At 41.6% G+C, this 15,269-nt stretch overlaps 1 protein-coding gene and 1 non-coding gene across 5 annotated transcripts in view; both read right to left on the bottom strand.

Moving 5' to 3' along the window:
- CNOT1 (CCR4-NOT transcription complex subunit 1) overlaps positions 1–15,269 on the bottom strand; it is a 57,647-nt gene that overhangs the window by 10,315 nt on the left and 32,063 nt on the right. For all 4 annotated transcript variants that reach the window (XM_058813564.1, XM_058813566.1, XM_058813565.1 and 1 more), the window contains exons 23-39: positions 14,089–14,319; positions 12,745–12,885; positions 11,891–12,070; positions 10,717–10,833; positions 10,215–10,325; positions 9,551–9,628; positions 9,051–9,228; positions 8,414–8,544; positions 7,775–8,071; positions 6,184–6,324; positions 5,987–6,091; positions 5,329–5,448; positions 4,471–4,662; positions 2,599–2,741; positions 1,890–1,998; positions 1,630–1,799; positions 302–533 (exon numbers count right to left, since the gene is read on the bottom strand). In XM_058813564.1, coding sequence (XP_058669547.1) covers positions 302–533; positions 1,630–1,799; positions 1,890–1,998; positions 2,599–2,741; positions 4,471–4,662; positions 5,329–5,448; positions 5,987–6,091; positions 6,184–6,324; positions 7,775–8,071; positions 8,414–8,544; positions 9,051–9,228; positions 9,551–9,628; positions 10,215–10,325; positions 10,717–10,833; positions 11,891–12,070; positions 12,745–12,885; positions 14,089–14,319 — 2,676 coding nt within the window. The remainder of the gene's footprint in view (positions 1–301; positions 534–1,629; positions 1,800–1,889; positions 1,999–2,598; positions 2,742–4,470; positions 4,663–5,328; positions 5,449–5,986; positions 6,092–6,183; positions 6,325–7,774; positions 8,072–8,413; positions 8,545–9,050; positions 9,229–9,550; positions 9,629–10,214; positions 10,326–10,716; positions 10,834–11,890; positions 12,071–12,744; positions 12,886–14,088; positions 14,320–15,269) is intronic.
- LOC131563711 (small nucleolar RNA SNORA46) lies at positions 11,256–11,394 on the bottom strand. The gene has a single exon (XR_009275317.1). It is a non-coding gene; the product is annotated as a small nucleolar RNA SNORA46 (small nucleolar RNA).

Genomic DNA, 15,269 nt, shown 5'->3' with positions numbered 1-15,269 from the left:
AGAACTATCTCCAAGAGCTATTTCAGCTCAAGTTCTTTTTCCACCAAACTCAAGTTCTTTTTCCACCAAACTATCTCAGAACTCAAGGTCTGAAGTGACAGCCTGTTGCTACAGTATCTGAAGAACATGATTTGGTGGACAACAGGGCCTTATCAAAACCAGACAGAACTTTGACAGTAAACTGCCATACACCTGAAAGTTTCAAAAGGATGCTTAACAGGTTATAACACTGCTTTAAAATGGAGGGCATCACACCCTACTTATGTTGAATAAAAAGCACCTTTCTTTCCAAAAGCTCTACCTGTCCAACAAACGCAGAGAATGCTTTGGTACTGTCACGGCCTGCTGCAGCTGAATGGTAGAGGTTCACCCACTCCCTCAGCAAGTATTCTGCCTTCTCCCTCAGGCCTGGGGGGTCATCATACTCAGAAGCTTGGGAAATTCCTGAATGCATCATGAAATTAGGACCTCCATGAGCACGGTCAATCATTGCTTCATAGTTTGATCGGACCACTTCCATCAGCTGGGGTAATCTAATGCAACAGAACAGAGCAAGAGCTGGGTTAGAATTCCTCCTCCTCCACAAGGTGCAGGAACTGGAAGCTCAAAGAGAGTTGAAAGAAAGCAAATTATTTCTTATAATAAAACTTTCTATATTACAGTCCTCACTGGAATAGCAGAAATAAGTCATGAAAGCAGATACACTTATGATGAAAGAAGGAACACTGAAATCACATAAGCTTTGAAGTTCCACCCCAATTTGTACAGTGGAGTGCTGCAACAAAACACCACAGGGACTAGAAGCAGCTTCTCTTCTGCAGACTTCAGGAGCCCTAAAATGCTCTCAGATAGGGAGATGCCAGTACTGAATGGCCTGACTGGATCTGGCTGCAGTGAAAGCCAAGCCATACAGTGAAGACAGTCTATCCACGCCAACTGCAGATGGAAGGACTTTGGTTTTGTGACATCCTATTAGCAGCTGCGCTGGTAATGGCAGCCACTGCCATCAGCCAGCTGCTGGCTGTTCTCACAGCTATTCAAAGTTCTCCAAGCTCTAATCTGTGTCATTCTCAAACCCAGCAACAACTGCTTCCACCTTACAAATAAGAAGCCTGCAAGTCCCACAGGTATTTCCAGGTGTTGTGGCAACATTTGCTACCCAAATGGTTTGGGCAGTTTGCTGATGGATACATAAGCCATGTGAGACTGGTGGAGGATTGCTCTGTAAGCTCTAAACAGAAAAGATTGTACAACTGGATTATTAGTGAATAAGAAATTAATATACTCGGACCTAAATATGTAAGATTTAAATAGGCAATAATATTGCATAAATTTGAGATAAAGCAGGAATTCAAACAAATTTCTCACAGTTGCACAGAATTTTGGACTAGAGTGCATGGAGAGATTTTCTTGCTTAAGCATTCAGCTTCACATGCTGCTGCAGCTGCCTCTATTTTGACTAAGATGAGCCCATTTACACTAGAGTGACAGTTGAAACTAAGAAAGGACTGCAGCCTTAGGGAAAGTTAAAAGCTGTATGACTGAATGATATGAGACATTGCCTATATAATATGCAAATCATAAATGAGCACAAAAAAAGTAACACATTGCACAATACTATAGCCTCACCCTTCCGGGGCGTTTCCTCTGGAATGAGCATTAATTCTCATGAGTGTCTCAATGGTGTGAAACAGATCTGCTTCTGTTACATGGGCAACACTTCTCTCATCCACCAACAAGATCTTTACCAACTGCATGGCAAATGCCACAGCCATGTAGTTCAAGCCATTCTCCATGGACTGTCAACATGAAAAAGACAGAGTTCAACCACAGATCTTACAGTGGAGCGAGTGCATCCCTCCTCCTTGAAAAGAGCAGATTCTCTTTACCTGAGCCAAGTGAAGGTCATACTGCTGCATGTTAACAAGGTGATTGCGGATTAGCAGCTCCACAGCTTCCACGTTGTATTTGTACTCATCTCTGCATTCAATCAGGCACCTGAAGAATGGGACTTCTTACAAAAAGTGTACTTCAACAACACAGTTTAAGTGAAACAACTCAAATCTAGTACTTCAGAAACTGTGACATTCACTGTGATTCATTACCCAGCTTCAAAAGAAGCCTCTTCTAGAGCATTCTCTAAGGTAATGCTGAAGTTCAGAACAGTCAAACTCGACCATCTACTGCCCTGCACAACCGGTCACAAGAGCCCTTCAAGAGCTTCAGTTTATTCAGCATAAGAAGTCTCTCTTCCAAGGATGAATTGGCAGATCTGCCCAGTTGAAGCTTCTGCTGCAGGCATATGCCATGTCACATTGTTTGTGACAACACAGAGATATTCTCTGCAAAATCAGGGAAAAAAATAAAAGCCCACACCATGCTCTAATGCTTAATTCCATTAAAGATTCCTATCATGTTCTGGGATGAACTAGCATTATCAGAAGATCTAGTTAATTTTGACAAAAAAAGCTGATTATTTTTCTGTCTGTCCAAATTGCAGCAAAGCAAGATATTAACGGGCAGAAAATTCAGAGTAATACAGGAACTCCCAAAAGATGGCCAAAGCTACATCAGTGTTCTTGCTGCCTTGTAACTGACCTAGTGATTTGTTTGTTACACCACGGAGATCCATAGGCACGGCCATCCTGCAGAGCCTTCAGCACCAGCAGGTGACACTCACGGTAGCGGAGCAGGAGGTCAGCGTCAGCCCCGCTGGTGGCATCCAGCAAGCCCTCTACAGCCTAGAACAGATGCAACCTGTTAGCAGAGGGAAAAACCAGTCCTCTTCCAAATCTTCTGCACATTACATCAGCAACAATTATCACCACAAGACATGAAAAAAAAAAAAAGTTTAATTGTGCTGACCTCTTGGTAAGACTGTGTGAGATTTTACCAGCTACTATGTCATCTATACATGCACTGTACACAGCTACGTTATCAGAAACAAACCTACAGGTCTCTCTATGCCTCACTAGCTTGGTATGTGCACAAATACCATGACAGACCCTGTTACTTTGTGCTGCAGTCTCCCTAAGTCAATGCCTCCTCTGCATACAGTAATTCTGCATACAGCTCATGGAAAACTACCTGAGAAAATATTTACAGAACCTGCCAGAGGTAAGTGAGCAGCTTCCTTAGAGAGAGAGCTGCAACACTCAGACGTTAGTCTACAGCAAATGGAGGATGAGTTTTACATGGGCAACACAATTTATTTGGTCAAGTTCTAGTCAGGATTGGATCCTTAAATAGGTAAAAGCACTAGCAGAAAAAAAGGAAGAGTCTCTCTCCAGCTTTTGGTTACCTCTGTTCTGGCACTGTTCTTGGATCCTCATGCAGACAGCTCAGTATCCTTACACTATTCTCAAGTGGATTTTTCTCTATGTCTGTCACTTGTTTTACACTACTACACAGGCACTGATGCCAGCTTGGATCACAGAGCTCACTGCAACACTTCCCACTGGTACAGCCTACAAATTCTGGCTGGGATGGAGTTAATTTGCTTTACAGCAGCCCATATGGTGCTGTGCTTTGGATTTGTGCTGAACCAGTGTTGAAAACACAGCACAGTTTTGCCAGTTGCCAAGCAGCACGAGCACAGGATCAAGGCTTTTTCTTTCCCCCTCTGCTTCCTCCACCAGTGGGTAGGCTGGGGATGGACAAGAGGCTGGGAAGTAACACAGCCAGGACAGCTGACCCAAACTGAATAAAGGGATGCTCTATAGCATATGACATCATGTTCAGCAATAAACGCTCAGGGAAAGGAGGATGAAATAGAGCATTCATGGTTCTGATGTTTGTGTTTCCAGGCAAATGTCACATGCGCTGAAGCCCTGCTTTGAGAGGAGTAGCTGGACATCTCCCTGCTGATAGGAAGTAGACAGTTTAGTTTAATTTTTTCAAATGGCCTTTATTTTCCCTATTAAACTGTCATAATCTGAACAAATATCATCTAGTCTTCCCTGTGTTTTCTCTGTATCCTGCAGAAAAGCTGAAGAGGAAGCAGTTGGATGGACATAGGGCAGCTGGCCAGGGTCAATCCACCATGCATAGTCATGTATCAGTTACTGCAAAATAAACCCCAAGTGTGCCACTAGAAATCTAGTACTAGGCTCAATACTATCTAACTACAAGGGCAGTTCAAACACCTTTTTAGCTTCCAAATCATCCTGAAATCAGACCACTCTGGACTGCAGCAGCTCTCCACTCACCACATCTGAACAAAACTAAGGATTCTGTACACCTCCTTCTTCCACAGCAGTCTCAACACCATGTGTGCAATACCCTATGTGAACACAACAGCTCCCTCCCAATCTTATTTATCAGATTTCCAAAGACAGCAGTTCCGTACTGCTCACCCAGCAAGTTCCACAGGATGCATGAAGAAACAAGGTCACCAGCAAGACAATCCATGAGCTAGGTGAGTAATAAATTCTAAGCAAGCTGTTACAGAGATGAGATGTCAACACTCACCTTCTGGAGTAGTCCAAGTGCAGCAATCGCGTCCCGGGAGTTCCGAGCCACCACCACCGCCTCCAGGAGGCTGCGCAGTGCTTGGACTTGAGGGTTCATGGCCAGGGTGTGTGGAATGGATTGCAGGTGTTGCTCCAGTTCTGTCATACATTTGTCATAAATCTGAGCTACATCATCAGTAGCCCAAGCTTGCTGCTTAAGAGAAAGTGAGAATCAGTGATTTTTGCAAGGATTGCATTTGTGACACTCAAATACTGACTGACTGGCTCTTCTCCTTCGGAATCACAGAATTGTTTGGGTTGGAAGGACCTTAAAGACCATCTTGTTTCAACTGCCCTGCTATGAGCCAGGAGATCTTCCACTGGAGCAGGTCACTCAAAGCCACACCCAACCTGGCTTTGAACACTTCAGGGATGGGTCATCTATAGTTTCTTCAGATAACCTCTTCTAGTGCCTCGCCACCCTCACAGGGAAGAAGTTCCTCCTAACATCTAATCTAAACCTCTTTCAGTTTGAAGCCATTCCCTCTTGTTCTGCCAGTAAGGCCTTATGTATGCATACAAAAACTTTTCAATTATCTTAAAATTCAGATTTGCCATCCATGACCTTCAAAAGTAGAGATTTGAATAAAATGTTTCACTGCAATTAAAACTACATGTAGTAATCCTAAACTGCAGAATTTGTCCCAATTTGGGTTACAAATCCCCAAGGCTGGATGGAAGTTTTATGTTACCATTACTTTGTCTTTAGAACAAATGCATTTTTTCTACCACTATCCCCAAACAATACAAACACTTCACTCTTGAGTCTTTCTAACAAAAACACAAGTTCTCCAAAAAGTAATTCAGAAACCTCTACCTTCATAGGCTGAGCCAAGAATCCTGTAGGCTGAGTTAAGTCATTGGTGGGCAAGAAGCCAGGGACATTGCGTGCAAACTCTTCATAAACAGCCAGCTGTTTTGGGTCCACACCTCCAACCTTTGCAACAAAAGGAACAGGCATTTAGCTCATTTATAAGACTGACGCAGTAAAAACTGAGGGCAGATTGTGTGGCAGGTAGCTACTCCTAAATAAAGTGGCCTAGACATCAAGTAGGATTCAACTGCTCTGCACTGAGGTCCTATCTCTCCTTCCGCACCTTCTAAGAGGGGAATTTTGCTCTAAAAATGAAACCCACATTCCCAGAACAAGAAATAACTGAATACTGAGAAATGGTCTGCTGAAAGCACATTGTATGCCCTTTAAAGGAAGAACACAGAAAGGATACAAAAGAAAATAAAATATAAAGACAACAAAACAGTGAGAAGAAATGCACAGAAATAGAGACTCAAGGAATTGAGAAAATTATATAAATACTCAAATTGGAATAACATGTTTATGTGTTTCCATACTAATCAAAATGACAGCAGCTGCACTGTTAGGCAAGACTAACAATACATGATTACTCAGCTGATGCTGTGCCATCCTCTTTTTCTTATCAGGAGGGAGAGAAGAGCAGCATCAGAAGAGACCTCACCTTTAACCTGATCTGCTCTGGCATCCTCTCAGCCTGGTACGTTAACACAACGGGATCGCAGTAGCGCCGCCCCTCTTGCCTAGCGTGCTTCCTGAGCTCAAATTCCTGCCAAAAGCACAAACACCACACTGCATTTTACACACCCATATGGATGTGTATGAGCACACAGGATACTTCTTCAACAGAGCCATACTTACAGTTGCGAGCCTCTTGTCCATCTCAGGGCCTGCCTTTTCCACAGCTGTCTTCTGGATAAAGCAGCAGGCAAGCTCACAGTTATCCTGGGCTAACTGGGCAGCTGCTTGCTCCATCATGTCCCTCTGCTGTGGGGAGGCTGCCTGTTGAAAAATCACAATCATCAGTGAAGAATGTAACATTTCCCTGTATATAACTAGCCTTAAAATCTGCACCACTGCTTACGAAGAAAACCAGCAATAAAAAGGAATGCTCTTAGGATCACACTCCCTTCCCACAGAATATACAATATTAAATTTAATTTTGCATAGCTTTGAATAAAACATGTAGACAAGACGACAGTAAAGACTTTCAACATGGAACAAAATAGCAGGAGGCCTCCATCTTCTCCACCTACCCATCTCCAGGGCACAGAAATAAAGGCCTGCTTTAGACAGACACACAGAGTGATGCGAATGCAGGGAAGGCTTTGCATCACAGTAGAAGTTTTTCTACTTCCTGGGCTGCAACTGGAAGATATAAAGGTGCACCACTAACAGTGCAAAAGAGGAGTCCCAAGCCTTTTTCAGTGGGTTCCTTTTCTGATAAGGAATCAGATTTTCTTTCTTCCTTCCTAGAGTCTGCTTTATGAGAACCCTGAACAGAAGCCCTTTTCCAGGGTGCAATGCAGCAACTTCCACTAGAAATGGAATACATCTATAAAGGTAGCCTGTCCCATCTACTTGGAGTTCATTGTCTGCAAACAGCTCTTCCATAATCCTGAAAATTATACTATTTCTGTTAAACCACTTCATAACAATAAGCCAGATAAGAATTTTGAGATGCTTCATACAGAGCCTTTTCTGCAACAAAATGTTTTCTACAATTGCCCCTTTAAAAACTTCATTAGATTAAAACTCTATTTGTTCCAATGTCATGTCTTCAGGGATAAAAAAACTGATTAATTTCTAATTGCTGAAAGCACAGCTGTGTCTTGATTTTTCCAAGATCCTTATGCTCTTGTGCCTGTTGCTGACACTGATGGCAAGAATTCTGTAGTAGCCACTGTTGTGGTCAGCGGTTCACAGGCTGGTCTGATTTTCTTCATTAAGAGACCTGATAACAGCCTCTAGAAAACGCAATGAATTCACAAGCTGTGCAGAAGAGTCTAAACTACCTAGCTGCTAACAGCACAAGTAAATAAAATATGCCTGGGGCATGCATGCTGAAACAGTATAAGATATCACCAAAATCAATTCAGTCTTCCACACTTTAGCCTTTCAGCCTCAAACCCTGCAGAAAGTTCAAGCCTCCAAGGCTTCCATGATGTGATTTAACTGGAGAGAACACTGGGCAAAATAAAAAGATAGGAAGTTTGTGTGCCATTTACTAAGATCTACCATCTCAGTTCAAGGGTGTTTGACCTGGAATCACAACACTTTTTTCCACTGTAATTCCACAAGAGTGAAAAAATGTTACCCAGTGAATTCACCCCCGTGCTAGTTAAGCCACACAATTAATTAACAAGTCTACATTGTACAGAATTGATTTACGAATGCTGGATGCCTACAGTCCCCTAAGTTGGATATAAACTCCAAATGATGGGGCTCTTACCCTCAGTGCAGTAGCAAAGCTATTTTTCAAGTTGGTAGCTATGCTCATCAGCAAAGGCTCCCTGCAGGTGATCATGGCCATGCCAGCAGTCAGGTTCCTCATCATGTGGTGAGCGGCCACACGCATCCGGGACTCCTCAGAATCCAGGGCAAAGTCCTTCCTGACTATCTGCTCACAGGTGGTCATGGCAATCTTGATGGACCTGTCCACCACGGGATGGACGAGGTCCTGCACCGCCCGCTCGATGGCCTGCCGCACACACTGCTTCAGCTGCGGGTGCGCTTGGAACAGCGGGATCTGCAGGGCATGGGACAGGGGAGAGAATGAGGTACACTGGAATCCCTGCCCCCCACACCTGCATTTTCTCAATCACTCATAAGTGCACTGTCATAGTGTGTGCAGTACTCCCATGTTCCCCATGCAGCTATTACAGTATTTGATAAATCTGAAACCAGAACAAATTATTATTTTTCTAACCAAGTTGCAGCTGACTAACAATGCAAAGACTGACTTAAGAGGTGAGCTAATAACTGGACAAAAGGAGCACAGAGGCTCCTTCTATACTGATAGCTCCCACCAGCTGAGATCTGCATCAACCCTGGCTGTAAGACAGCAAACTAAATCAGCTCTGAAACTTACCGTTGGATTTAAGGTAATGTGTGGAGCCAAGCCTCCTAAAGAATAGACGTTGATGTCATGGTAGCTGTACTGGGGCTGTGGAGGAACCGTGGCTGTACAAGTGGTGCTGGTAGCTGGGGTTGTAGAAGCAGCTGGAGAACACAAGTAGGTTTGTACTGAGACACTACGAAATCACAGTGAAAAGCAATTGCTTATAAAACAAGTATATAATTCTTATTTAAACCAAGAAATAACTTAGAAATATAAAGTTTGCAGTTTGATCATGAAACCTCCTAAACTTACCAAGCAACTTTCATTTCCATTTGCCTAATAATTAGTACTAAAGTAGCCTAAGTACATTTTAAGAGAGCTGTTTATTATGACAGTTTTAGCACCTGGTCTATTGTTAATAGGAGGGAGTCTAAGGAGTAGCTACACAAACATAATACATAATACAGAATTAGTCCTCATAATGGCTTCCATTCCCTTCCCATCTCCAAACTCTGTAGACCTGTTTCTTACAAAACTACCTAAGTGCTCCCAAGCACTCAGGAATATTACAATAGCATATGTAGCTTCATATTTTATTTTGTGATAGCAAAACTTGTCTTATTTGAACTTGAACAGTGCTGTTCTGGAATCTATGAGATGTACTTACTAGTTGTTGTGATGGGTGGTAGCTCTTCTGGCTGCTTCACATCCTTCTTTGGAGCAGACAGCTGCTCATCCAGATTTTTCAGACGGTCCTTATCTTTCAGGAGGCTTCCAGGTTTCAGCTCATTGATGTCTAGTGCAAGATTCTTGCAGAGCACCTCAATCTCAAACTTCAGATTCAACTGCAAAACAACTCTAGTTTAGGTCATGTCACAAGGAAAATACCCAAAACATCTACTGACTGAGCCACCTGACACCCCAACTCCCCATTCTAATGCCACCCCTTTCAGAGACCAACAATGACTGAGGATTAGACAACTATCTTGATGCTGACCTCATGGAGAAGAGTTTCATTCAAGTTCTACCAAATTAAGCAATTCCCAAGTAATCTCCCCATGCTAAAGCAGTGAGGAGGACTGCTGCTTAGTCCTTCACAACATCCTTGAGTAGTATCTCAATAAAACCTTACACTCAGAAGTTACAGAAAAAAATCCAGTAATTTACTTTTAGATCATGTTCCTGATGTAGCTCAGCTAAAACATTCATAATGGCCATTGTCCATGGGTTTGGAGGCCTGAAGACCTACAAGAGAAAGAAGAGAGCAGGATTACAGAAACTTCTTGAATCATCTGGATAGTTTATGACTGGAAATGTTTGGAACACAAGCAGCTATGTGTGCATACAGCCATGGAAACCTTTGTACAGCTGTGATTAGAGTAGAATTTAGTATTTTAGTAATAATTATTCCAGTGATTCAGTATAACTAGAAATACATTAGGAACTTAAGTGGAAACACAATGACCTGGTCCTTCTTGAAAGATCACCTCTATGTCAAGCAGAACCGACAAGCTGATCAGGATCAAAGCGTGTGGGAGGAAAACAAACAGAAACAAACTAGGAATAAATACATCCCAGAATCTCTTCAATGGCTTCCTTCCATTTCTCAATGGAGTTCTGTCCAGGGATACCACAGTACATTTCAGCTAATACCATCTATTAAAAATGCATGGCTATGTACTTCCCCTCCACACAAGGAGCACTCCTTGACTTTATGCCTTTATATCCCTTTTATTTCTCTCCACTAGTTTTCATTTTGTGACAAAAGCTGATTACTTCCTGCAATATTTTGCCATTTGAGCAATAATTCTGTCTGTACAAAGACACTTACCACACTCCTGACACTGGATTCTAAGACTTTGGCAACAAATGGCACTACATAAAGCAATTCCTGCTGTCCCTTAACATATGCTTCCAGTAGTAGTGACTTCACATCCAAATCCTGAAAAACAATTGAAGTGGGAATGAAGGTAGAGAAAACAGCAAACACACTGCACAATTCCACTAATACACTACTTCCTTTTCAGATACAAGCAAGGCTCAGCCAAGATAGCCCTTGAATTCTACAGACTGCTAAGCAGCAGTTACTTTTGAACAAAGATTTATACATCCACATTTTTATATGGATTAACAAGCTTTTGCCAAAATAAATTTAGCTATTAACTTTTCTGATGTAAAAAAAATATTTAGAAGCGTTAAATAACCAACTCTGGAGTCATACTTTGAATTTGGCACATAAAAGAGGCATCAGAAAGGTGGTAAGATTTCCCAAATAGCCTATGCTACTGCATAACAGCATACCAATTCATGCCAAGGCAATCTGCAAAGCTCACCGTGTGCAAGATGGGCTTATTTTTAGCCATTGTTATCATTCCCAGCCAGTGACCAAGGTTCTTCAACAAGGAACGGTCTGAGAAGTTGGCTGCAGCTTTATCTGATGTCAATAGCACCTAACAAAGAATAAAAAAAAGCATCTCAAGCAGCAAGCAGAAGATAACCAGACTCCAAATCCAACAGCTGATCTGAATGAAGGCAAAGTTTTAGAACATTAAGTTCTGAGCTTCAGTCACATTACAAAGATACTTGAACAGTTTTCACCTGAAGGCAGCACTCTGTAGATCTACACTGTAATGACTACAGAATTCCTTTCTTTAAAAGGATCAAAAAAAGAGGATTATGTTTTCCCAGACCTTACCATTTACTCTGTTGAGACTGCTACAACTACTCCCAGAGCTGAGTGTAACTTGTGCTTCCTCTAAATGCTTCATCACAGACCTGAAGGCTACAGTTTAACCTTCCAGGGAAACCATCTCATTGTCATATCAAAACATAAATCATGTCACCAATCATAAAACAAGTATTCTGCTGTTAGTTGTGTTCCTTAACTCCAGAGGAGCATCAGCTGAACAGAGCAGGGTCAGCTGAATTCTCAAGAGCCAGGAGATGCTTTTGCACTACAGCGTAACCCATGGTGGTCAGGAAATTCCACCAACAGGTTTAAAAATAGTGCATTCTTTACAAACTTCTTTCATCTGGTCATCACTTTTGGGCCGTTGCTTCCTCCTCCCATCCACATTATCTTAGCCCTCCAATAAATTTTGGCTTTTACACCCCCATTTTCTAAACACACAGTTCCCCTCCATTCCTCTTGGGCCAAAAGAGCAGAGTGTCATTTTCTATCTTTGCACTTTCCTCCACAGAAAACAATTGGACCATAATCAATTTTCCCTTGGGTTACAATTTGCAAACCTCACACAACTTTGAAGTCCACCTACATAAATTAATTCAAATGCAAATTTGCCCTCCTATTACAGAATTTAAGTGTTTCATATGTTCCAAACTGAAAAGAATCCTAGTATTCCTAAAGATAATCTGTAAGTTTACTGGTAAGACAGAAAGAATATTTTTGAATGATATTCTGTATTTGAGAATCAGCACCACACAAACAAACAGCATGAGGAGAACAGCACATTCCTGTGCTGCCTTTAGAAAACTTGCACTACTCACCTTGATATTTCTGTAGGTTTCATTCAGAACCATTTTATTAAACTCTGGATTCTTAAGTGTGTCAAGGAAGTTTGAATACAAGCTGTGAAAGTTAGGCTCAATACTGACTCTTTTCATCACAAGATACTGTGATACCCAAGGCATGAACTCTTCTTTCACTGTTTCCTTCAGTTCTTCCACCTGTGCTCAAACCAAAGACAAAGCACACCACAGAACAGATGAGAAGATAATCAAAACCTTCTGAGATCAGCTCTGACCAACATACAGTTCATGGTCAGTCAACTGCTTCTAACACTAAGGCTGTTTTTCTACAAAAAGTAAGTATTTGAAATCAGTGTCTCGTTATCCAAAGATGTGGTGAACCAGTAAGGACTCAAGCATGAAATCAGCAAGGTATAACAATTCACCTCTCCTTCACTTCCCAGCTTTTCACCAGACAACTGGAAATAAATGTTGTCCCTTTACAAGTTCAAGCCATCCATCCACAAGACAACAGCACAGGTGGCAGCAGGACTGTACACCTAAACTAGTTCAGAAAAATTCCCTTAACTTCTGAATACCAGAGCTTAACCTAGCTACATTTAATGTTACTCAGTCCATTTATGATGTGAATGTTTATTTAAGATTAAGAACAGGTATCTTCTAACCATCTCTCCTCTCCCTGGAAAATTTTCTCTCCAAAGATGTTTAAGCACAAAGTGCTGGAAACCATAATTTCTTTACAGTGTGCTCCCTCCTGAAGTTTTTCAAGTTAGAATTTTGTAGAAGTATCATCAGCCCACACTTAAAAATGAATATATAAAAAATGATTAAGAGTATAAAAATTATTTTTACTAGTATTCTTTCATACTTGCCTTCTGTGTCATATTTGACTGAGACAGATTATTGAAGATGAAAGCAATTTTTTCCTGGACATTCTCTGGAGGTTCCACAATCCTCTCTGTCTGATCTGTTGCTACTAACAGCGTATCAATGTTGGTAGTATTAATGGAAGGCTGGAAAGAGAACAAGAAGTTAAGCATAAACAATACCTAGAGGTGACATCAAAATAAACTTTTGCTCTGTTCTGTCAAGCAAAAATAGAATTGAGCTTTATCAGGGGACATCTACTGTCTCAGATTCATTTTCAGCAGCAGTCTGAAGGAGTCAAGTGATTTTTTTTATTCTAAAAATGATGATCAATACTCAGCAGAAGAATGCTGCTGCAGAAAAAGCCTCTACATGCACATAGAATAGGTGCCACTGCAATGGTACCCTTTAGGCCTCTAAGCCTGTGTACAAATATAGCTTGGAGAAAAATCATAACACAATAGGGAGCAGCACTTAACACAGCAGGGAGGCTCCAGGAGCACTTCAGTGCTGATTTGGGAAGGAGAAATCCCAGAGGTTCATCCTGAGACCAGGTTCTCATTCTTAGCTGCCAGCTTAAGTCAACAGAGTGTGATCCTGGTCCCTGTAGCTGCAGGTCTGGACCCCAGGGTTTAGCACCTGGTACATTGCAATTAAGGGAAAAGGTGATGCAGTTTTCAGTATCAATCCTGACTGGAGTTTAAATGGGAAAACAAATACCTCAAAGTAACAAGTTTCTACATTATGTTATCAGGTGTGAAAGACATTAATAGCTACACTAAAGACTGTCCCCCCAAGTGTGTTCACACTTTCAACTGTGTTTGGCTTTTGCCTTCTTTACAGAGACCTAGTCAAAGAAGTCCCAGGCAGAAAGACTTTCTGTGCAATAGCCAATTCTATCTATCTGCCAACCCTGTAATAACTCTGACAAGCTTCAGAGTTGTTTACACAAGTACCAAAGACATGAAAAACCTAATGCAGTTAGAACTGTGTCACATGGGTGCAGTAAGTGTTCTTAAGTCCCAAGCAGAATAGAAGCTGCCAACTATTTTAAGAGTCTTGTTGCAAGTCATTAAGAGAAATGATGTTCCTGTAATTGTCTTTATAATTACAGTCTCAAGAACACATTTCAACTTGACCCCAAAGTAATTGGGGGGTTTGATGACGAAAAACACCTTCTCTCTACAAAAATGTTGGCCATACTTTAAAAGGTTGTATGTTTTAAATCAAAAATAAGGATCACAGTTTGAAAATCTGTAGTACACAAATTAAAACAGATTCAGTCTGTATGTACTTGGTCCAGAGCAGCATCTGCCCCTCTGGGAAGGGCACCATGACACAAAGCTCACCGGCACATCTTTCTTGAAGCTGACTCCAGTTGGTCGGGTGATGGTAATGGTTTTTGCCACGGTGGTGGTGGTGGAGGTGGTCACTATAGTGCTGACTTGGCCAGCAAGAGGAGCTTTTGCTGGAACCTGGGCCTGGGCCTGAGCCTGGGCAAGTGCAATACTTCCAGGGGTGGTGATTGAACCCTGCATCTTCACAGGAGGATCTCTGGATTGCTGTCCATACTCTATGTACTAAAATAGGGAGAACAAGCACATACAAAATTTCACATGCAGCAACAGATCTATAGGCTGATTTTCAGCATGAGCACTATAAAGGTTTGCTAACAATCATTAAAATATCTGACAGTCTTGCCATAAAGGAATCTCTAAATACAATTGTATATCCTGATAAAGCACATCCTGTCACTATAGACTTTCTTATTACAGAGGAGCCTCAAGCTCTGCCTCTGGCCTCAACAAACTGATGTCAAGCATCACGAGACCTAACATGCTTAATATTTCACAGAGCAGTACCTAAACTCCAAAAACTCCATCTCTATCCCTCCAAGCCTAGAACAGCAGAACAAAAGAGGAGAAAGAGCCTAAGAACAATGTGTGAATATCAAGAAGCAGGCTACAAAGCAGGTAAGAAACTTCTGCAAGGACTCTGCAGCTAACCATTAATAAGCAAAACCACAGTTCAGAAATAGCCAACTTTTAGATCTTCTGAAATAGTTCCATAGTAGAAAATTAGTTTCTCCCCCACTGCTATACATTTCCCCACGAACTGGAAAAATCAGACTGTCATTTAAGGGGTACAGTCTAAAAGCTGTTAGTGAAACCAAGCCTGCTACTGGACTTTGCAGCTTCGGGTGAAGCCTCTACCTTAATGGTGAGCCAAACATTTTTCCTTAATTAGCTCATGCTCTTACGCTCTGCCACTGGGATCAGTTTTTCTATATTTCTACCAATAAAGCACATTCAAGGCAGACACCATGTGATGAACACTGTTTTGGACAACCAGGTAGTCCCATGGCTCTCAGACCTTCAGGAAAGAAATTTTTCCTGGATTATTTTATCAGGTCTAAGTATGAAAGTGCATAAAGCCAGTTGAATGACCTCAATTTTACACTAAAACTCCAAATCTTTAAGGGACTGGAATATGAATACACTGAGGCACTTTAAAAGTTTCATGTATGGAC

Source organism: Ammospiza caudacuta, chromosome 13 (genome assembly GCF_027887145.1).
Source record: "Ammospiza caudacuta isolate bAmmCau1 chromosome 13, bAmmCau1.pri, whole genome shotgun sequence".
NCBI lineage: Eukaryota > Metazoa > Chordata > Aves > Passeriformes > Passerellidae > Ammospiza > Ammospiza caudacuta.
The sequence above is the reverse complement of the archived record's forward strand: the minus strand, read 5'-3'. Positions and strand labels throughout refer to the sequence as shown.